This window comes from Ischnura elegans, chromosome 10 (assembly GCF_921293095.1).
Source record: "Ischnura elegans chromosome 10, ioIscEleg1.1, whole genome shotgun sequence".
In the NCBI taxonomy this organism is placed as follows: domain Eukaryota; kingdom Metazoa; phylum Arthropoda; class Insecta; order Odonata; family Coenagrionidae; genus Ischnura; species Ischnura elegans.
The window spans coordinates 76,640,646-76,663,401 of NC_060255.1; the positions used below are offsets into that span (position 1 = coordinate 76,640,646).

General features: G+C 36.3%; 1 protein-coding gene across 9 annotated transcripts in view; it reads left to right on the plus strand.

Annotated features, from left to right (window-relative positions):
• LOC124166384 overlaps window positions 1–22,756 on the plus strand; it is a 140,907-nt gene that overhangs the window by 112,069 nt on the left and 6,082 nt on the right. For 5 of the 9 annotated variants that reach the window (XM_046543892.1, XM_046543893.1, XM_046543897.1 and 2 more), the window contains 7 exons: window positions 1,930–2,087; window positions 2,992–3,119; window positions 4,729–4,860; window positions 5,376–5,601; window positions 9,264–9,386; window positions 15,623–15,721; window positions 20,646–20,808. In XM_046543892.1, the coding sequence (XP_046399848.1) occupies window positions 1,930–2,087; window positions 2,992–3,119; window positions 4,729–4,860; window positions 5,376–5,601; window positions 9,264–9,386; window positions 15,623–15,721; window positions 20,646–20,808 (1,029 nt within the window). The remainder of the gene's footprint in view (window positions 1–1,929; window positions 2,088–2,991; window positions 3,120–4,728; window positions 4,861–5,375; window positions 5,602–9,263; window positions 9,387–15,622; window positions 15,722–20,645; window positions 20,809–22,756) is intronic. The other 4 variants (XM_046543898.1, XM_046543899.1, XM_046543901.1 and 1 more) reach the window with 1 other exon arrangement.

A 22,756-nucleotide genomic window follows, 5' to 3' on the forward strand; every position in this document is an offset into this window, starting at 1 on the left:
TGATCTTCTAAATCCCTCAAAACTTTAGATTTTCAATTTCCTTTGAGAAATTGTGGTGCGTACTCATGATGCCTTAATCATATCTCCCCTTTTCATCCTACAATTGCTGTCTTAGTCTGTTACCTGTCCACCCGCTAAATGGTATGTTCTGTTATGGGAGGCTTTCGAGAACAGCTGCGTATTGCACTTTGTCAAGCAAGCTTTTACGGCCATTGCAAGTCGCATCATCAGGCGATGAATAAAAATTTGAAGTTGGCTGTCATAAATATACTCGCTAACCCTCCATACTCCACTGGGGTGGTGAAGGGGGTGGTAGGGCGAGGAAGGGTGATCCTGATGTCAGAGGAACTCTCAGCCCTGTCCTTGAGCGGTAAGCGAACTCTCCCCCATTATGATGTTACGGGCAGGTGAATTATTGTTGAAACCATACTGGTAACATCAAGGCCGTTGTTTCCTTTGGAAGATTCTCTTCTATGTCTGGCTGAATTTAATGCTGTCCACTTGGTTGAAATTCTGGGGGCATTTCTCAATTTTAATTGCCTCGTGCATTCAGTCGTCAGAGATAAAATCTTTCTTAGGCTAACATCTTCATTTTGTGGATTGAAATATTATGTTCTTCTTTAAAGAATGCATTCCCAGCTATGGCCGACTTCTCTGTCTCTCAATTTAATACAGCCTGTTTATGTTCTTGTAATCGGGATGTTACGGGACACCCTGTCTGCCTGAGAAAAGATTTCCCGCACGAGCACTGGATTTTTGACCTTCCACGTTCAAGCATTGGAGTTGGTCCTTGGCAGAAGGAAACAGGTCTTTCATCTTCATCAACGCCCTGTGTCGCGTCACAATTCCTGCTTTCCTCAGCACGCAAGAAATTCTCCCTGAAGTTCCCGAAACTTATTGTATGGTTGCGTAGGGAACTGGCTTGGTGTTATCCCCTCTCTCTGCGTGGTTGTGTGCAGTTCATTTCTTCAGAATGCACTGGATATTTCTTTTCATAGCAAAGTGCAATACGCAGCTGCTCCGGAAAGCCTCTGATAACAATGAATCTCACTGCAAAAGCATATGTTTCATGGTATGTTCTGGTTTGAAGCTAAACTTAAGACTGGTAGCCATCTGAGAAAGCCCTCATAGGGTGATGTAGACAGTAATTCTTTTATGGTCTTTATTCCCATTACAATATGATTTTTAACCCTTAACCAGTGACGTGGGGTCTGAGAGACCGCAGCATTTCTAAAATTATGAATATTTTCAAAATTAAGATTTCAAAATACACATCTATAATTCTCGTTAGCTTCATATTTTTGCATAACAAGGACATCCCACTCTTAAAATTTAACGTTCCTTTTATTAATTTCTGTAAATTTGCAATTGAACTCGATTAGCGGTGTGTGAGACCGCATGTCACTTACTAAGAATGCATCAAGAAAAGGAATAAGCGGGATAAATTTCATGGCTACTTACTACTTAGCCTTCCAACTTTAACATTTAAGGCCTTTTTTGAATCTGGCAAAATATTGATACATAAATATAATAATTATAACTCAAGAGTTTTTGGCATCAGTTTTTTGATCCTGCTTCAAATCACAATTTTTTATGACAAATTGGTTCGTATAGGGAAGGTAAAAATTTTAATATAAGTTTTAAAATAGTTAAGCATTCAAAGAAAAATTAAACAAAACAATAAAAATGGCGTAGCAATATTTTATGAATTTTTGATTTATTGCGGTCTCCAAGACTGCACGTCACTGGTAGTGAAACAAGAATTGCACGTCACTAGTTAAGGGTTAATTTTACTAATTTTCTTTGCAAAAGGCAGTCATTTCTTTATGTTTAATTGTCAAGTCAATTGTCCGGAACAAGTATAATTTTTTACTCACAAATAATTTTAGCGTGGAAGAATGTTGGGCTGATAAAATTTTCATGTTACAGTTTGGAGCCGAGAATAACTGCTAGTGTTAGAGAGCTTGGGGATTTGCTTTTGTCAATCAAGGGAGGTGGCCAAGTTACGCTCAATCAACCGTCCCAGAGAAACGCAGTGGCTGCCGAAGCAGATGAAGTCTTACGGCCGCTTATGGATCTCCTTGATGGTAAGTACTGATACATATGGGAATCTATTAATCAAAATGAAAACTCGAGAGTGTCATATCACTCACTCCACTTTGATGAAAACCTGTAGCAAAAAAGCTTTATATCAAACTTCATTTTCTTTTGCAGCCTTTTCTCAGCCGTAGAAAATGTCCCTTTTTTCATGGAAGAAAGCTTATAACAATTTCCAAGTAGGCTTCCGCGAAGATTATGATGATATTTAGTGATTTTTCCAGGTATTCTTCCGCGTTTATCCACTTTGTAGGACAATATTTTGCCAACGTTCCAGTTGGCTAAATATTGTCCTACAAAATGGATAAACGGGGATGAATACCCAGAAAAATCACTGAATATCGCTTATAACAATTACCTTTTTACCAGTTTTCTTCAATTTTTGATTGTGATGCAGTTTTAAAAATAAAGAGACCTGTATTTTTCCTCTTTCCAATACATTGCCTACTCTTGAAATACTGTTGATGAAAATCAACCTTTTTGCAGATAAGTTGATGATGCTGCAAACCCATGGCGATTGTGTCGTCACGTGTCTGCTATCCCTTTGTCTCGTGCGTGGCTCACACATGGTTTTTTTTTGTTTACAACCATTATGACTAGTCATTTTTTCTTCATTTGTCCCTTCATAGTAAAGTTTTAATCTACTGAAGCTTAAAAATGGCTGAAAATAGAGAATCTTCACTGCTTATCTCCATTTTAAATAACATATCATACTCTTCGCTATTCTAATTTGGAATATTAACTGTTGTTATTGGATAAGTTTAATGAAATTTTGTGGCTTTAATTCCAAATTATGTCATATATCTACTGTCTTAGGGATACCATGATCAATGGAGCATGTCATGTAACCTTTACTGCATTGGCATGAATGATGAATATCAACTTTAATTTCAGGTTCCCTAACCTTGTACGCACAGTCCTGTGAGAAAACTGTCTTAAAGAGGCTTCTAAAAGAACTCTGGAAGATAGTGATGAGGATATTGGAGAAAACTGTTGTCCTGCCGCCAATGACTGATAAGAGTGTAAGTACAAAACTGCTTAGTATTATATATATTCTTTTAATTGAGATTATATCACAATGGAACAGCAGTTGTCTATCAGGTTATCAGTGGGTGTGATCTAACACATTTAGTCCTTGATATGTGCTTTAATGTTAGCGGTGTTTGAAGGAAATCATAAATAATCCTTAAATTGAGCTGATTTTTCAGTGTTTATTGGTGTAAACAGTCTTTAATCTACATAACAGAGTGAATTACTTTTTCTGTCAGTATATTACATTTTTCACAACTTAATTTTTAAGTTTGAGAAGTTATATGCCAATGTGCAGTTCCATTGGAATTAATTAGTGTACAAATTAAATCCATTTACCACTTCATTACGTAATCTTATCTCAGTTGGTACGCTCACTTTATATGAATTGTATCAGCATTCTTTATGAAAATTAATGCCATTTGTTTTACCTTTAATAGTTAGCCAGCTAAATAATCCCATGGACTTATTAATGTTTCTGCATCAATTTTTTTTATAGTAAAAATTATCAGTTTGAGGAAAAGCTTTAAGTTTGGGACTTCTTCCTCAAATATTATTGTTGTGGAAGTGTAAAGAAAGAAGTTTTTTTCTTAAATCCATTTTCATTTTAAAAAATGTGTAATGCTTTGGTTACTTTTTATTGCATGAAAGCTATGTAATTCCATGAGTATAAATTGGCTCTTACACCATTATTTAATCATTGTAGATTGTGCTTGAGTTTGAAAAATGAAGGAACGTATATTCAATCCATCGCTTTCTCCTCTAGCTATTAAGAGCAAAATATCTATCGACCCTTACCTCCCCCTTTCACTGAAAGAGTGATGACATTACGTCGCCAAGTTCTCACCACTTCTCTCCTACGTCTCCACCTCAAGGATGCATCTCAGGTGGTTCGTTGTCGTAAACACTCTAATGAGCAATTTTTTCCATCAAAGTTTGGATCTCCTTGAACAACTTGCAGGGGCGGATTCAGCACCAAATTTGGGGGGAGTCATGACCCAGGTCTGGGGAGTATAGAATGCCTCCAGGAGAGAGGGGCATTTTTACAGTTGGGAGTGCTATGCTCTACAACAAATACAACTCAAACTTCTCTTTCCTTTAGGACTTGTAGCCATGAATTTGCATACACATTCCCTTTACACCCTTACAAGGATACTATTTTACCTATGTATACTAATAAAAATTAAAAATTTTTGATAAAATTTTTTACAAAACTTTGGGGAGGTCATGACCCTTGTTACTCCTCTAAATCCATCATTGACGACTCAATGTAGTAGAACTTTAATGACATCACTCACTCATGAAAAGTGGGTAGCAACTTTTGAATTTTTTAATTTTAAAGGTATGGGAAGATACGTGAATGTTGATGTTTTTTTGTCCTAACTTATCTTTCCCATCCATCTACCGAATTATTTTACTAAATTGTGATTTTGGATGTGAGTGAACAACCGCATTTTAAACAAGAGATTTTATAACCCAAATAGAATATAAAATATGATTAGATAAAAGAAATAGATTCCAGTAAGTTGTATAAAATTTATGACTCCTAATGGATTCAGCAATTTATAATTATGCTCATGACTTTTTATTTATCAATTTCAGATGATACTGAAGAACTTAACGGACAATGCCAAAAATTTGGCAGCTAATGCCAAGATTGAGGACATGTCGCGTTTGATTAAGAACCATATGGTTGTGAAGCAAGATGTCAAGAGTGCCCTTAGTGGAGTTATGGTAAGCACTGCTGTGATTTGATATCTGTTATAGGGGAGGGTGCAAAGTATGAGTGATGTAGAGGTCCATCATAATTATTCTGCCACCAAAAACATGTATGGCACCCACGTCAACTGTTTTATTATTGACTGCTACATACAAGGTGAAACTCTCAGGCCAGCCAACTGAATGATCTATCGACTTTATAATTGATTCTTACAGTAGTTTGATGATAGCCTTTCCTGTTGGCAGATTTCTTTACCCACTGGCCTTGCAGCAAAATGATATGGCCGTGGTGATAAATTTGCTGACCTAATTTTCTGAAATTGGTGGTTGATGTTCAACTAATCATTGGGTATTTAGCTTTTTATGATAGTTACCATTGAGACCTGAATGTTTTTTTTTAAAGAGCATTGGTCTATTCATTCAAATAACCACCAATGTGCTAAAATTCCACTGTGGGCTGCAATGATCTTACTGTGGTCAAGAATGCCTATCTTTCTTGTTAAAAAATGTTCTTTTTTTTGACATTGCAGGACATATCCAAGGAGGTGGAGAAGAACCTTTCCCCTAAGCAGTGTGCTGTTTTGGATGTGGCGTTAGACACGATAAAGCAGTACTTCCATGCCGGTGGTAATGGTTTGAAGAAAACTTTCTTGGAGAAGAGTTCAGAGCTGCAATCCCTTCGATATGCCCTTTCCCTCTACACCCAAACAACGGACACACTCATCAAAACATTTGTTACGTCCCAGACCAAAGAAGGTAAGCTAATAAAAATAATCCTTGTAATTTTACACATACTATAGGTTTGTGTTTTTCTGTAATTTTCACTTTAGTTAAGTGCGGAGAAATTAATCTTGACTTGAAATTTTTGAAAAGATTAACTGCTGTTTTTTTATATGTGCGGTGCATTAATTTTAATTGTATCATAATGGATTTAAGTCAAAATTTCAAGAAGTACTGAATCCTTTTTTTTTTCCTTTTTTCATTTGATCCTTTTAATAACGATTTATTCCTCCTGAATTGGATGGATGAGGCAGATACTTTGTGGAGATCCATTATGAGATATGAAGTGAAACACTTTGCACTTTCCACATAAAAAATTTATTACACTAGAGTCGACATGTTTCGCTGCACTGCAGCATTATCAAGACTAAACCAAGAAATTAACCATACCAATATATATACACAAATTGCACACTCGCAACATTTGAGAAATGGGGGTGGAAGGTGGGGTGGAAAGGAGGGTCGGGAATTTTAAACTGACCGTTGGTGTGGGGTGATTTAGGGGAGGGGGGGAAGGTGACTGTTTTCAGGTGCTCGGAGGGTTTTTTCCCCAATTAGCTGAGGGAGGTCAAGGATCGGAGAATGGAAGGGAAAAACATGGTCATTAGTAATAACATCTTTCCTACTAATGGCAGAAATGATGTACAACTGTTCCCAAAAATCCATTTTTTTCCCTTTATTAACCCGTTGCAGCATTTCTGGGATGAAGTCAGCCCGGTGTCCATCTTCTAGGAGGTGAGCCGCGAACTGGGATTTTCCTTCCCTGTTTTCAAAGTCCCTCTTATGCTCTTCTGCTCTGACCTTCAGACTTGTCCCCGTCTGTCCAATGTATGACGCCATACAATCCCCACACTTTAGCCTATAAATTCCACTTTGGTCCCTAATATCCACACCGTCTTTTACACTGGGAAGCTAATATTTTAGGTTTTTTCTATTGTGGAAGGCTGGTTTGATGCCAAGGTGATTAAGAAATTTACCTACTCTTAGGGAAGCACTACCAATATCATTTATTTTTCTCCAGCGTTGAGCTTCCCTAGGTTCCAACGAATATATCTGCCTAAGGGAAATTTCTTTTTTCTTTTTCGCTACCATGTTGTCTATCATAGCAGCCGTGAAACCATTAGCTGTAGCTATAGCTTTAATGACCCACCTTCCACCCCCATTTCTCAAATGTTGCGAGTGTGCAATTTGTGTATATATATTGGTATGGTTAATTTCTTGGTTTAGTCTTGATAATGCTGCAGTGCAGCGAAACATGTCGACTCTAGTGTAATAAATTTTTTATGTGGAAAGTGCAAAGTGTTTCACTTCATATCTCTATTCCTCCTAAATTCTCAATTTCTCTCCAATCAATGCTGATTATTGTACTTATCTTTATTCCGTACTAATTCTTCACCACTTTTTTGTGGAAGGAAAGTGGCTAGTATTTTAATCTGTAATTATGGATTCAATATCCCTGCCCAAATTCTGGTAATTTTATTTACATATAAGTTACATTTATTTCTGATCTCTAAAATTTTTCAAAATAACATAAGTAACACACATCCTAGGTAAATGCGTTTTGCATTTAATGAGAACTGTTCTCCCCATTACAATAGAGGAGATTGTAATTGTGGATGGATTTGATAATAATATATCAGCATTCTGAAGTGTCATGTACCTGTGAACAACAGCCAGCCATAAAGTAATTGTGATAAGTGCAACCAGACATTGCTGCCATTGTTATCAGAATTTCTCTAATGGTAGTATTGGCTATCATGCGTGTAATCCATGTTGCTGAATCGGCCAGAAACACAATTAAAATATGTTCATATTTAATACCTGCTAACCCCCACTATCTCCTCCTGGCACAGCCTACGTTAGAGTTTGTAAAAGGATAATATTATTGATGCTATTCATTTGTCTGGTGATCAAGCTGTCACAGATGTTCCACATTATATAAGGTGCATCAAATTACAAAAAAAGAATGAAATGCAAAATACATTTTAAAAAACAAGATAAGGTAATAAAAATCCGAAAAATGAACAAAAGCTCACAACATTTATCAGGGGTCATTGAGAAATTCAGGAATTGAGTAAAGTGTAAGTTTTGCACATTATTCTCAATTTTTTATTCCATATTTAATTAATATATCTTTAATCTTCCATATTTAATATTAGTTCCATAAAATAAGTACTAATCATGGAAGCCAATTTTTATTACTTTTGATTTACTTGCTCCTTCTAAAATATTTTTGAAAATCACATTAACGATGGAATGATACATAGTAAAATGGGGGCAAATGTGTCAATAAATTTGATAAAATTTCAAATAAAAAATAATGAAATAACAATTGATTTGCCAGGAATATTTCACTGACAGAGGAAAAGAAAGTTGTGGCTGCACAGTTGCTCATCCTCATGCTGCCCTTCATTTACAATCTACAAACCTAACTCACGGTCCAGTATTATCACTTGGGTATACTGAAATTTTCTGGGCTAATTATGGGAAGAAGAGGCATGAATAATAAAAAAACACAGACTTTCCAAAACACAGACTTTCCAAAACACAGAAAATCCAAACTTTCACTCCAATGGATAATTGGGAATTAACTGTATGAATTATCGGAATCACCTTTTCCTTTCAGTATAACGTTTTGGAGTTCTCATAAATGTTTTCCATCCTCATTGTATGCTAAAGTCTTTTGTTCATCAATGGTTGTTAGTGTTCTCCTTCCTGACTCGAAAAATCTTGCCCCATACTTCTCACTCAGACTCCATACCCAGTATGGGACAACTTTATCCAATACAGCATTGTAAATTGCAAATTATGATAGCTATAAGAGTGCTGGAGAACAAGCTGAATACCAAATTATGATTCAATGACGTATATTGAAATAAATAAGTGTTAGAAGAATGAGTCATGAATATGTTGGGTAATATTTTTGAAGTTACCTATGAGTTGTTTTACAGTTTTAACTAACTCTTGAAATGATTGTAAATACATGATTAGGTATATTTTGGAATGCAAAACAGATATTTGAATTACATTAAATTGACCTTATCGCCAAATTCATGCAAGAGTCAGGAGTTTTTTTTTTTTTTTATCCTTCCGCAGAGCTAAATCATTTACTTAGGCATTTCTTCTTCATAGTTTCTGTATTCTAAGTTACAAAACACGATGAAATGGTAAAATGGTGAGTGTAGGTAAATGGTATTGCATTGTCATTCATAAAATAGTGTTAACATTAGTTTCATGAGGCACTGCACAATATTCAGGTGAAATCAATTTGAATAGAATGAACATTGTCAATCAATTATGTATTCTTTTTTTTATTTTCTTTTGAGATGTTATATCCCGTCTCTATGCTGTCCTTAAGACCCTGTATACCTGAGCTGTTGCTATTGGTATATATCTCATGGTTTTCACAACAGTACGGTCAACATGCATTTTTTTCTCATTCTATTTTTTCTGAAAAGCAAATATCTTGAAAAACTATTATTTTATCTCTTGGGCACCTGAACTGTTCTCTATATTTTCATCTTTTTTTTGTCTCTTCTCACTGTATCTTCTTCATTCATCTTCATCAATCTGTCTTTTCCTTGTGCATGATTTTGTAATGGTTTCTTTCTTTCCCTTTGTTCGTTTCTATACAAAAGTCCCCCTTAACGACAAAAACACCCTTAGGCAGCGCTCTATTTCCACGGAGAGGGAGGAAGAAAGTATGGAGGGCCTAGAGGAACCTCTTAAAGCCAAGAAACCAAAAGAACCCCCGCGGCAAGGTAACAGAGCTTAACGGCACAAGTCACTCAAGCTTATAATCAGCAACAGCAGCTGCTAGTTCGACACAGTAGATGAGATGACTTTTCATTGGAATGAATGGCCCCAAATTTTTATGACAAATTATGACTATGTATTTTAATATAGAAATAATTTTTTACTTTAACAGTGCCTGGCAGAAAATGTATGCTCGATCTTAGCCACCTCTTTAATGATAATTATTTATAATAAGTAACTAGTTTTTGCTATGCTACTAGCCTGAACCACTTAATACTTATTAGGTACCTAATTAATTATTTTGAGAACCCAGAAGATTAGATTTATGATGGTCTATTTCAGATATTCCGTATAAAGTTACCCATTTGTACAAGTGCTTATTTTGGACCTTATTATCTATATTATTGGTAAGATGTTACAAAATGATAGCTAGCAATCAGAATTTTTTTCAAAGTAAATCTAATCATCAGAACATTGTTAATTTCTTTTGCAAATCACTATAAATGTATGTTTGTCCATACTCTGAATTAATATTTAGGAATTTTGCCAGCTATTTAGGTTTTTTTACCTGAGTATGGAATGATTTAATTTCTAAATGTCTGTCACCTCTTTGTAGCAATAAATCATCCACTATAAAATCACATGGAATTTATATCTTAGTGTCTGACCTCATGGAAGTGAAAAATCTTATTATTTCTTTTATGAATCTTTGAGAGACTAAATATCATTTATTCCCATAAGTCTATATTTCTGGGTTTTCAATTGTAAGCAACCACTAAATAATAATAGTAATTATGGTTCATTTTAATCAAAAGTCCACAACCCAAATGAGTTTGAACTAGCAACCTTGCACAACTAATTCCATATTACTTGTCATCAAATTACCTCTAGATTAGTAGTTATTCATTAGCATAAATAAACAATGCCTATCAGTGAAGTATGAATATTTATAAGTGCATACTTGTTTTGCTGGATTCGTTCATAGTCATCAAAAACCTGTATTCATGCATTGCTTCAGACATTACAGCACATATGTAGTATCAGTTTATGCTAATTACACTGTTCAGTCTCTTTTTAATTACCAATATTATTTATCCAGCAATATAAACAGTATCACCAAAGACCATTTAGCAGTGTATTTAGGAAATCGCGCTGATGAAAGAATAATTCTTAGACTATTTTGTATGTTATTGGGGTGTACCTCAATATTTACAGCCCTATTGAAACCTATCTGATATTTGGTCCCTGAAAATTCCACATCCTTCTAGTAGCCAGCCTTGTCAAAACATAAACCTTTTCTCTTTGTCTGCTGTGAATTCCCTCACTCACTCAATGATACAATCTAAAGTTTGGGTTGCATGGCTGAAGGTTAGAGCTCACCCCAAACAAAGTCATGGACATGTGGTGCCACTCAGTGGCGCAGCGAGGGGAGGGTCTTGGGGGATAAAACCCCCCCAGAGCTCAGAGAAATTTTTAAGTTTAATCCATTTTACTTAATTGGATTGATATTACAAATAGAATAGTGTAAGGATTAATAAAGTATCCCTCATAAAGCTGTAAAACTCACAATTTTGAACCATTTATCTTAACATTCCGCAATTTATTGATCTCGCACCTACCGCTTATCCTGGTGGGTATTCCATACCCCCACACACCCCGGTACATATTAGTAGCACCTTAACCCCCCCGAGCCTTAATTCTTAACTGCACCCCTGGTGCCACATATTCAGTGTTGGGAGGTGAATTCCATTCCTTGAGCCTCCTCATACTTTGAGGCTTTTTGTTTGAGGGTGCCTGACTACTTCACTGAGGATTTGAGGCTAGAGCCTTCCTTTCAATAGCCCAAGACTCTGCCAACTGGTTTACCATAGACCTTTAAATAAGCTCATGATGACTTTTTTATTGTCAGCACCGTAGAAGTCAAGGCAACAACTTTTTTATGCATGTCAAAGTTACTCTGGACATTTATGAAACGTATAAATCAATGGAAGCTGGTGAACCAACGATAGTATATGGACCATCTCTTTTACATAATGTTTATCATATTCGATTGGAAGGAAAAATGCAAATGATTGGAATAGGGATTTTTTACTGTAGAAAAAAAATAGAAAGAGGCAATTTTTTTATTCCTGGCTGTATACTTATGTGACCATGTAGGGCACCATATTAAGTCATGTAATTGATGAAAAGTAGCTTACACCTTGGATATTGATGTTATATTGCAAAAATCAAAAACTAATCAAATCTTTGAATTTTTTAAAAATAAATGGATTTTCATTTCCAACTGTCTTTGAAAGAAAATGGTACCTAACCAATTTCTTTTTTTTTCTGATTTATGTACGTAAAAGGAAAGTTTATTGCTCTTAGATTTTTGGATTTGAATTGGATATTTATTTCCCCAAGTATCATTAATCCTTAGAGAAGAATTTTACCCCATTAATTTTATCTAAGGTGTACCATTTAAGCAGAGTCTTATGAAATCGTTAATATTAAATTTAAATTGTGCCACTCAGCTTTTCCCATTAAGATGAGATGGGCAACAGCTAGCTGCCTTTACTAATAGGTGCTGCATGGCATTGAAATTGGCCGCTAATGCTAAGATCTCACTGCTGAGATATCAAAGGCAAAATTCAAGTGCCAATCTTTTGCTCTTTGCATTTTCTCTTTTATTATTATCTAATGTAAACATTTTACATTTTGCATCAGTAACTAGGAGACTGTAATGATATAATAATATTGATTGCATGTTTAATATCTTTCATACAAGCTACTACTTAATAGGATTAAATTTTTCTATTGAATAATTGACAGTGAAAATTGAATTGATGTGTTTCATTTTCTAGCTTACTCCATGTATAGCTATATATTTGGACATCATGATTCCATTTTTCTTATAGCTTTACTGGTATTTTCTCTAATGGTAATTTTTTTATCTTTAAAAATATTATGGAAGCCAGCATTCAGAAATCGTGTAAAAATAGCGTGTGATGAAAGGTGATGCATGGTTTCATAAATTTCTTTTATTCAAGTTTCAGTTGTAATGAAATCACTGGAGTTAAGAATTTTGGACCCAGATATAGTTTGGATGAGTGATTTTATGTCACTGCATTTTTCTTGACTACTGTCTGTATGAAACAGGCAGGTAAAACTTGTGTTCACAACCAAGTGAACCCCTAAAACCCAAGTGCCTGGGCCTCTGTCAAAAGCCCTTTTCTAACAACCTGCAATCCTGATCAGAGAGACACATCTTTATTGTAGGTGTATGATTGGATTCAATATTGGTATATTTTGTAGAAAAATTATCCATGTGGCACTTATTCAGGATAAGGGTATTATGTATTAGATTTTGCTTGAGTCTTGAAATCATTGGACTAAATTAAAGCTAAGTCATTCAGAATAAAGTTTTTTACTAATGTTTAACTTTTGCCTGAATAGGGTAGTTCCCTTCATCAAAGAAAACGAAAGGCATTGATTGCGATTCGTTACCCACCATTAGTGTATTCATAATACACAAGTTATTTGGTTTTTGAAATACCGGTTTAGACAAATGGCAACGGTCAATTTTAACCTCATTTGAAAAAGGCCAGATTGGCGCCAATGCGATTCCGCTCCACGTGACGTCACAGGGACCTAGTTTCTATACGAATAGATAGGAGTTTTACATCGTCTGAGATTACTAATGCATGCATGAGGCACAGAGCTCAGGGAAACATCTCTTAATAATCACACATTAAAAATACCTAAGTTCCGAAAGTTTCCTTCATTTGATAGGGGAATAATAATCCTTATTTAAGCCAAGCGCTACCAGCTAGCAGGGTACTCAGCTACCTGCTAGCAGCCTGCGTCGTATCAGCGCTCAAGCCTCGCCTCAAGGTCACCTCACAAGGCGGGAGGGGGAACCAGAAATCCGTCGCACGGACTTTTTCCCATCATTCCTACTTACGTGTCACGTTTTCGCGCGCTTGAGATTTTTCACTTTTCATTTAATCGCGAAAAATAGATATCGTCATTTAAAAATCTAAAAGCGTGAAATACGTATTCCAGGAGTAATAATCTTTCGATTTAGGCAATAAAAAAATAATAGGAAACCACCCTATACTCATTTTTGTGTATATATTGCAAATTCATAGTAGGCGGGATGAAGATATATTTTCCTACCTATATGAATGTAGGAAGTGTTAATGGAAAATAATAGTTTTTCATAGAGTTAGAAGAAAGTTAGTCCTTATGAGTTTATTCTGTTCCATAATATTTTGATATGATAATTAGAGTAATTCTTTCTCTTTAATGCTAAAGACAAAATACAAAAAGTAACTTGCCTTATAAGGTAAACTATATAAGCTTATTGGTATCTAAATCATGAAATTTTCAATTGTAAACGAGTGTCATCCTCATTACTTTAGCCTTTCGTGTTAAAATCATCCTCTTTGTAAATCTTCTGTTCTCCATAAATGGTCAGTCATGTGTTCACATCATTAATTGTTCCTTGTATTCTTTGATAGATTGGGGTAGCACTGTTAATAAAGGAGAGCAGTGTGAAATTTGGAGGAACTGAATTAAGAATGCACTTTATGAATCCAACTTATCCTCCTGTATTTGTTTTTGTTCCTCTGTGTAATTAAGAGATATGGTCAGACCAAGTAGCATAACAATGGGGGGAGGGATGAGGGGAAGATATCCCCCCCCCAAAAGCCTTAAAGAAATAAAAATATACATAATTTAAAACTATTGTCTAGTTTTGACTTTTAACACATGTTGTGATGATTTCCTGCGGAATTACGAGTGAAACCTAAATTTTAAGTGCCAAAATGATTTAAAATGCCCCTGACCGACCCTCCCTAGTTGCCTGGGGAAGGGTCAGTCCCCCATTTTCCCTATAGCACATTCTTAGTTACGTCACTAATCAAACCAATTTGAAGCTTACCTAAGGTCTTTTCCTTCTTAGTCGAAGAAAAATGAAATTGAGCCTTTCCTTAATTGACGTATGAATAGATATTATCGTGGCAAAAAGGAAATCATTATTATTTCAATATGATGTGGTGCAATGGAATGATAAATTTAAGCATTATAATTGTATGTACTTATAAATCATCCTCTTTGCATACCTTCTAGAAATATTGATAAACTAAAAAATTAGCATGATATCCTTTCAAGGAGCTTTAATAATGATAAGTAGACACATTTATGCTGTGGTTTGGTTCAGTCGTGGATAATATAGAAAGGAAGTCACCAGTTTGTTGTGATTTATCAATACCTTTTGTAAACATTCTATAGAGTATATCAATTTAATGTAGCCTTGGTTATTTTGCAAGGGAGATAACTTAGTCTGCACAACAAACAAAAACAAGCCACATGGGCTGCTTGTTGTGGTGCATAATCTTTGTATACTCTCCTCTTGCCCTTTGTCTCATGGAGAATGGTAATCTTACTCCTGCCTGTGAATGATATTCATTAGATGCATCGTTAAATCTTATAAAGTTACCACTCACCAGATCCCTTTTATAAATCCGTTTATTGAACACAATTGCACTCTTGTTCCTCTTTCTAGCATCATTCTTTATTCATAGGTACAACTTCTGCAACAGTTTTAGGTTTCACTAGACAGAGATACATAGGTAGTTGATTTTTAGAGATTAAATGCATCTGATCCCATACATTAAGTCACCACTCTTATGCCTGTTTAGCATGTTTGAGATGATTTTCCTTACCCTGACTAGAATTTTAAATCCCTAATAGTTAATTTCTTTTGAACTAACTTAAAATTAATATGAAAAGGGCATTTTTCTCATTTAATAGAATTGATCTTATTGACGTATAATAGAGATCGTTTCTAATTCTGGGACACAACTTGATGTTAACTACTCCATAATATATTATACTTATTGTTGTTAACATTTTTGTTTGTATTTCTATTATCTATAAGTATCTTTATTAATATTTCACTGAGAGATACTTGGGAAATACTCTGAAGCCTTACTTTTCCACCTTTTTTGCTAAATTTTACTATTTTTCTTTCTACATTTATCTTTCACCATGAATTCTATTAGAATCTCTGGGTAGTTACTTCATTCAATGTTTTAGCAGTGAGGAGTAATGTTCAATATTGGTGTTAGATAATTACAGTAATGTTTAATAATTTACTTTATAACTCTTTGGGAAGGAGTGTTACCTTTTTTGGAAATCACTGCTCGTTTTCAGAATAATATGTCTTACCCATTTGTGCTGTTTGTCATTATTACAGAGGTTTCAAGCACAGACGAAGGCAGTGTGGGAGAGGTATCCATACAGGTTGACCTGTTTACGCACCCAGGGACTGGAGAGCATAAAGTTACTGTTAAAGGTTTGTAGAAAATATTCCTAAATTAAACCAGGAAGATTTTTCTCTATCCTAAGCTCAAATTTATTTTGTAGTTATATACTAATTACAAATTTATGTTCTGCTGGTCAAATTGCTTAGAACTCGCCAATAAGGTTGAACCTATCATAATCTAAGGTAACAAAAGTAATGCTAAATATTATACGCAGAGTGAAAGTATTCAATAATACTTTTTTAGCAGGGGTTGCCAACCTGTAGGCTGCATCCATTTAACATTTTTATAGCCCATGAAATTCATCACACTTTTACAGAATGTACGGTGGAACCTTGATCTACCGTTCCTGCATTTAACATTTTCCTGCATTCATTGTTTGCCGTTCCTGTCCCCAATTAAACTCCCATATAGACAATGTAACGTTTTCCTGCATTGATCCTTTAAAGATAACAGTCCAGATATATTATTTTCCTGCATCCATTGTTTGATGAAAATGAAACGAAGTATTCACAATGTGTCATTTATGGCTAATTACAACATTTGAATTTTCCCCAAGAGAGGGGACTACCATACTTTGTTGCACATTTCCCGAAATCTGCTACCCCCCTTCCATCACCCCTGGCCCCCCGGATGCTTTCCTTCTCTACAAAACCAGCCAAAAAGCCCCAGGCACCCTAGGTCATGGCTTGCGCAGGGTCCATGTTATGAAGGCCATAAATCATTTAGCTTTGAAGGAAAATATCAAGTTACGCAAGAATAATAGAAATGTGTTTCACCTCTCTCCTTTTTTGCCCACTGACCTTTTTCAGCCTATCTTCTTCAAAATTCCCCAATTCTGGAGGACGACTACTGTATGAGTAATCTATTAGCCCAAAAGGTGTCTAATAATAACTTTCGGCAGTTGATATTATACATAACTTTATTGGATTAAAATAATAGTAATTTGCACATACTTTAAAAAGGAATGAGGCCAAACACGAGATATTTAGGACATCATTAAAGCATATTAAACCTTAGACTGCAGGAATGTTTTCAAACATTTTGTTTTTCTTGGATGGATGGCAAGAGGTATGCCGTAATAGCGATCCCTATTGTGAGGAAAAGAGCACATGGGCTTTACCTGGGTAGCTATAAAAATTTTGGGAAACTAAAGAAGGTAGGCGAGCAATGGTGAAATGCTTAAAAACGTTTTCCCTCAGTCAGCATACAAAACTTATGAAAGCGTTCCTGCAGTCTAACGGTTAAGCAAAGAAATAGCTGGAAAAATGTGGGAGACTTAGCACTCTGGCAAAAATCGATGTCCTCGCAGCTGATCTTCTCTGCAGTTGATGCGGCATTTTTTTCCAAATATAGGATATCAGGTTACAATTTACCAGTTATACCATAAAGCTCATTTTTCAAAGTCACTGTTTAAAGGATACCTTCTCAGGATATTTTGTTTCAAACTCTGAAGTCGGTTCTGCATACACCGTGCGTGATAGTATCGGCTCCGAGCTTCACCTCGTATGAATGGCTCCGTACCTACCGTACATTCCAGTGTGGGTTGACTTCAAACTAGCAAGTGTATTCAGTGTTTTTTTTATCAAGTCAGGTTTAATTTTTATTTGTTATATTTTATTCATGCAAGTGAGAACTTTAAAAGATAGACTGAAAATAATGGAAGGAGATGATAAAAATCTGGGGGATGTATTGCAAAATGCCTTGGGTTGTCCACTTGCACATGATGGAAAGGGAAGGCAGTGGTGGAGCGAGGGGGGGGTTAAACCCCCCCACCCCAGAGCTCAGAAATTTTTTGAAAGTTTAATCCATTTTACTTATTCGGATTGATATTACTAATATAATAGTGTTAGGATTAATAAAATATCCCTCAGAAAGTCGTAAAACTCACCATTTTGAACCATTTATCTTAAAATTCTGCAATTTATTAATCTCGCACCTATCACTCATCCTGGTGGATATTCCCTACACACCCCGGTATTAGTTGCACCTAAACCCCCTCCAGCCTTAATTCCTAGCTGCACCCCTGGGGAAAGGGGTAGAGCGAATTACAGAAGTCGGATGAAGCCGAGGATCAGGTGAGCGTGCTGCTGCCGATTAACACAATTTTGTTGACGCTTTACATGATTGCCTCCATTATATTAACCCTTTCGCGCCGAATGCCACACCAGTGCGGCGACGATTTTTTTCCATGAACAACGAATGCCTCACATGTGCGGCGTTAATTTTCCTAACCTAAGCAACGAATGCCATGCCTGTGTGGCACAGGTCGAAAAAAGTGACCGTGGCGGACACAATAGACCCACGGACGCGGTCGCCCCTCGTGATCCGCCTTGGCGCGAGCCCAGTCCCATCTTCGGCCGCTCAGGTCGACCCTTTCTTATCCTCTCGATGCGGTCAACTACTGTTATTTGCTGTATGTTTTCCAAAACTATATTTGTTGCTTACTTTTCATATCTATTGCTATAAATGAATTCATCTTTTTTTGCTGAACACATGGAAGTTTCAAACAAAATTCTAGCGTTAATATCAACGGAGTTATAGACCAACTAGTAAATATACTAAATTCGTCTATATCAACGTTAGAACTTCGTTTAAAATTTCTGCACGCTCAGAAAAGAAACACAAAATTCATTTTGAATGTAAAAAATCGATGGGAACAACAAATATTTACATATATTTTGCACTAATATTTTAGCCAGTTGACCGCGGACTCGTCCTAGGAAGGGGCTTTTAATCCCTCTAGGGTCTGAGACGGAGGCCGAGAAAAGGGATTGGCGCCCCACTGAGTTGGGTCCAAAAATGGTTAGGGAGGGAACCACTGCCTTCAGTCGACGCGAAAAAGCTTCGTACAGTGGAGTAAAGAAAACTTTCAAGAGACTCGGAAGAGAGAGGAAGAATTTCCGTCAACGAAGGTCTGGCGCGAAAGGGTTAAAAATATACCTAATAGAAAGGAAAATTTCAGATAGTAGACTATTTTGGGCCATTTGATCCATCTCACAAACATTCACTGTGCTGGCAAAAACGGTTGATTTAGGCATAAAATGCACATCGCTCTCGTTAAAATGTGTATGCACATGAAATGGAATTTGATAGATGAGAATTTTGAGAATCTGACAGAAAACCATTGTAGCAGAGTGAATGCCGAAATGGTATGCAAAAATTTTTTGGGAGGTAGTGTGTTCCCTTAGGATGTTTCAAAGAGATATTAGTCAAATCAACAGTATATCAAAAGAGTTTACATAAAATTCAAATATTCCTGTATGAATCCTTCAAAGAATATCACAATTACTTGCAAAAAATACAAACAGAGGAAAACATCAAAGGAGTATGAACTCATGCGTGGGTAACCTGCAACACGGATGAACCGAAGCCGGATAATCGGGAATATACTGTTTTTTAAAAAAATGTAATACATATTTGCACGATCATTTATTTAAAAAAAGTGCCTAGCTGTCAAATTTTTTTACGCAGCCCACAGAGTTATGAATTTATGATGTATTTCTTAAATGGCCCCCAAGATCATTTTGACTGGATGTCCTTGCTTTTTACAATGCAAGCTTATAAAATTAGAAAATAAATTTTGTGTAGATAGATATAATTTGGTGTAGTTCTTTCCCAGTGAATAATTTGCATGAAGTCATCTCAAGATTTATACATACTTATTTAAAACATTGTATATCGACTATTAATAATCAACTACAAACCATTTAACTCTGATGGCAATGGACAAGTCATCTGTTGAATGTTGGTGATTTACAAAAGGTTTGAATCAGTGGAAATACCAAGAAGACTTTCCGGAGTTATAAATTTGTTTGCATACAAGAACATACATAAATATCTCAGCAGCAGCAATAAAGTTCACATTAATTGCTGCGAGAAATAATTCTGCTGCACTGGCAATCAAACCTATGACCTTCGCAGTATGTGCTATGGGAAAATGTGTATTAGCATAGAAAACCAGAGTTACAGTTTGATTTCTTGTTGTAGTGAATTTTTTCTTCTACTAATACATATGAGTCTAAGTTAGTAGTCTTTACCTATTAACATTTGTGAATACAGTGAGTCCTCGTATAACGTCACTTACCGTTCCTGAAAAATGTGACGATAAACGAAATGACGTTAATCGAAACATAATATCCCATAAGAAACAATGTAAAAAGTGAATATCGGCTCCTAGACCTCACAATTCCTATGCGAAAAAATTTTAGCGTATAATATCTGGGGCATTTTTTACGATGGGAATGCCAAGCTATGGCATAAATACGAGTTCCTGTCTTCATCGACGACAATAGCAGTACTGACTTAAATCCTTCTCCATTGTTGTATCTTCCCGCATTTGCTTTTCGGCTTCGCTATGGTGGTCGCCCGGGCAAGAGTCGCCTAGGCATCATCATCGCTTAAACATCGTCGCAGTTACAGGAACCAAAATTATTGTGAACACGGCAAAAAAAGTGACGGCAAAAATTCCGAGTTCTACACGGAAAAATTCCTTGAAATCACTTTTTAGGTTCCTGAAAACCATTATGTCAAGTAAAACCTTGCGCACCTACCTAAGAATTCATTTAGCAGAAAATTTGCTAAAACCGTAATCGCAATTAACAATAAACACACCGTTTTACACTTCGTTCAGACTGATTATATTACCGCCCACAAAACGAACAACCTGCAACGCCCGCCGCTACGCGTTTTTTTCTCGTGCGAAATTTAAAAGCCTTGACATTATCGCGAAGCGAAGGTGCGATAAATGAATGACGGTCTCGTAATTTTGTGACGTTATCGCGCAATGACGTTAAACGGGGTGACGTAGAATGAGGACTCACTGTATAGAGTTGCTATTTGTGGATTTTAATGCTTTCTGCTACTATATGTTATGAGATTGATTTTATGTATGTTGAAATCCGAAATTGTACCAAATGTGAAGTAACTGGTTGAATCGTTGTATTATTTTTCCAGTTGTCGCAGCTAATGACCTTAAGTGGCCTACAACATCTGGAATGTTCCGACCATTTGTTGAAGTCAACCTCATTGGGCCACACCTTGCTGACAAGAAAAGGAAACATGCCACCAAGTCAAAATCAAATAATTGGTCCCCGAAATTCAATGAAAGCTTCCATTTGTAAGTAAAATATTTTTAAAGGAAATTGATTTATAAACTTTATTTCCTAGTTCCAGTTCTGGTCATGGCAAATGACTTTTTCTTTTTAAAAAATTTCAATTCTGAGTAAAATTTTGGGTTATTTTACAGAGGCTCTTGGCTTTTCTGCATTTGTTTTTAGATTAAAAGTTGCATTCTTTGTAAATCATTGGTTATTATGTTGCTGAAACAGTGTCACACTGTTGGTGTTTATTCTCTAGTGCAGTATTTTGTACAATGGAAATTTAGTGCATTATGCTCGCTACAATGTTAAATACACAAATATCACCACCAGATTGCATTTAATCTTAAAAATAAGATGGAATAGAAAATTTTGAATGAACTTAATCTATGAAAAAGTCCAGTGCATCTTAGTTTTCAAGATGTTTGTGGTAGAAAATGTAGTAATAATGTCTGGAGTTATGCAACTCATCATACAGCAACACAGCTCCTACGCCAGTCTTCCAGTAACAGACTAGGAGGGTCCAGTGGCGTAACTATAGGGGGGGGGATAAGGGGATAGATCCCCCCCAAAGCCTCTGATAAATCAAAAAAGTTTTTTAAAATCTTGTCTGGATTTGATATATAGCAACTGCATCTGTTTAAAGTTCCAAAATGATCTAAAATGCATTTTCAGGCATGTTATGTTTCAAATTTTTTCCTGAACTCCCCATTTTCTGGGGGTAGCCCCCACTTACCCCCTTCATCCCCCCCAAAGCCCCCCTCAATCCCCCCCTCATAGCCCCCTTATCCCCCCAAAGCATATTCCTTGTTACGCCTGGGAGGGTCTCAGTACATGTATTACGGGGTAGATTAAGGAGGAGGGGACTATTTCTGTTGTAGGTTTTCATGGCATTCAGGTTTGATGTAGGGTAGACTTCCAAGTTCCATCCTCGTTGTCATTTTGATAGCAATGTTTCACCTACTGTGCAATAAGCCAGGCTGAAACAGAGAGTGCTTCTGGTTGTCCGATATTTATACATTAGCACTAGACTGATAGCGTGTGTGCCCGTCACTTATTGATCCCCCATGCACTAAGTATGGGAAGGGGGTGGTCTTTCTGGGGTCCAGAAACACTACTACATCTTAACTCCCTACACGGCTCTATAAAATTTTGAGAAGGAGGTTGACCGGTGCATTCCTTTCCTGGATGTCCTAGTGACGAGGAGGGACGATGGTTCATTAAAGCACTCAGTCTTCCGCAAAGCCACTCACATAGATATGTACCTCCATGCTAACCTCTACCACCACCTGCAGCAGAAGAATTCAGTAATAAGCAGTCTTTTCCATTGTGTTTTATCCATCTCCGATGAAGAATCGCTGCCCACAGAAGAAAAACATGCCCTTAATGTCCTACAGAAGAATGCATACATGAGGTCTTTGGTCCTGAAGAGGGCCTTTTGCTTGAAGAATCCATCTCCTAAGAATGAAAATCCTGATCCAATCGCTCATGCTTTCATTCCATTTTTCAGTGGAACCATAGAGAGGGTATCACAAGTCCTTGCTAAACATAATATTCAAACCAGGTTTAAATGTGGAAATAAAATGGCCGGCTTACTCAGGCCAGCGGAAGATTCCCAGATGAATATCCCAGACAGGGATCAATCAGATCAGAGCAGTTCTACTTCTGCTACCAACAAAGAGGATAGCAAACATAATGAAGATACACTTTTGTATGTTCCACAAGAGTTTTTAATACCGACCCAGGTTTCGGCAGTACACACTGTCATTATCAAGGATATGATAATGACAGTGTGTACTGCCGAAAACTGGGTCAGTATTAAAAACTCTTGTGGAACATACAAAAGTGTATCTTCATTATGTTTCCTGTCAATAAGTTCCACCAAATATCGCCTTCCAACCTTAAGCTGGAAAGAGGATAGCTGTAGAGTGTAGAGATTATAGTTCTTTAGCCTAATATTATAATAAG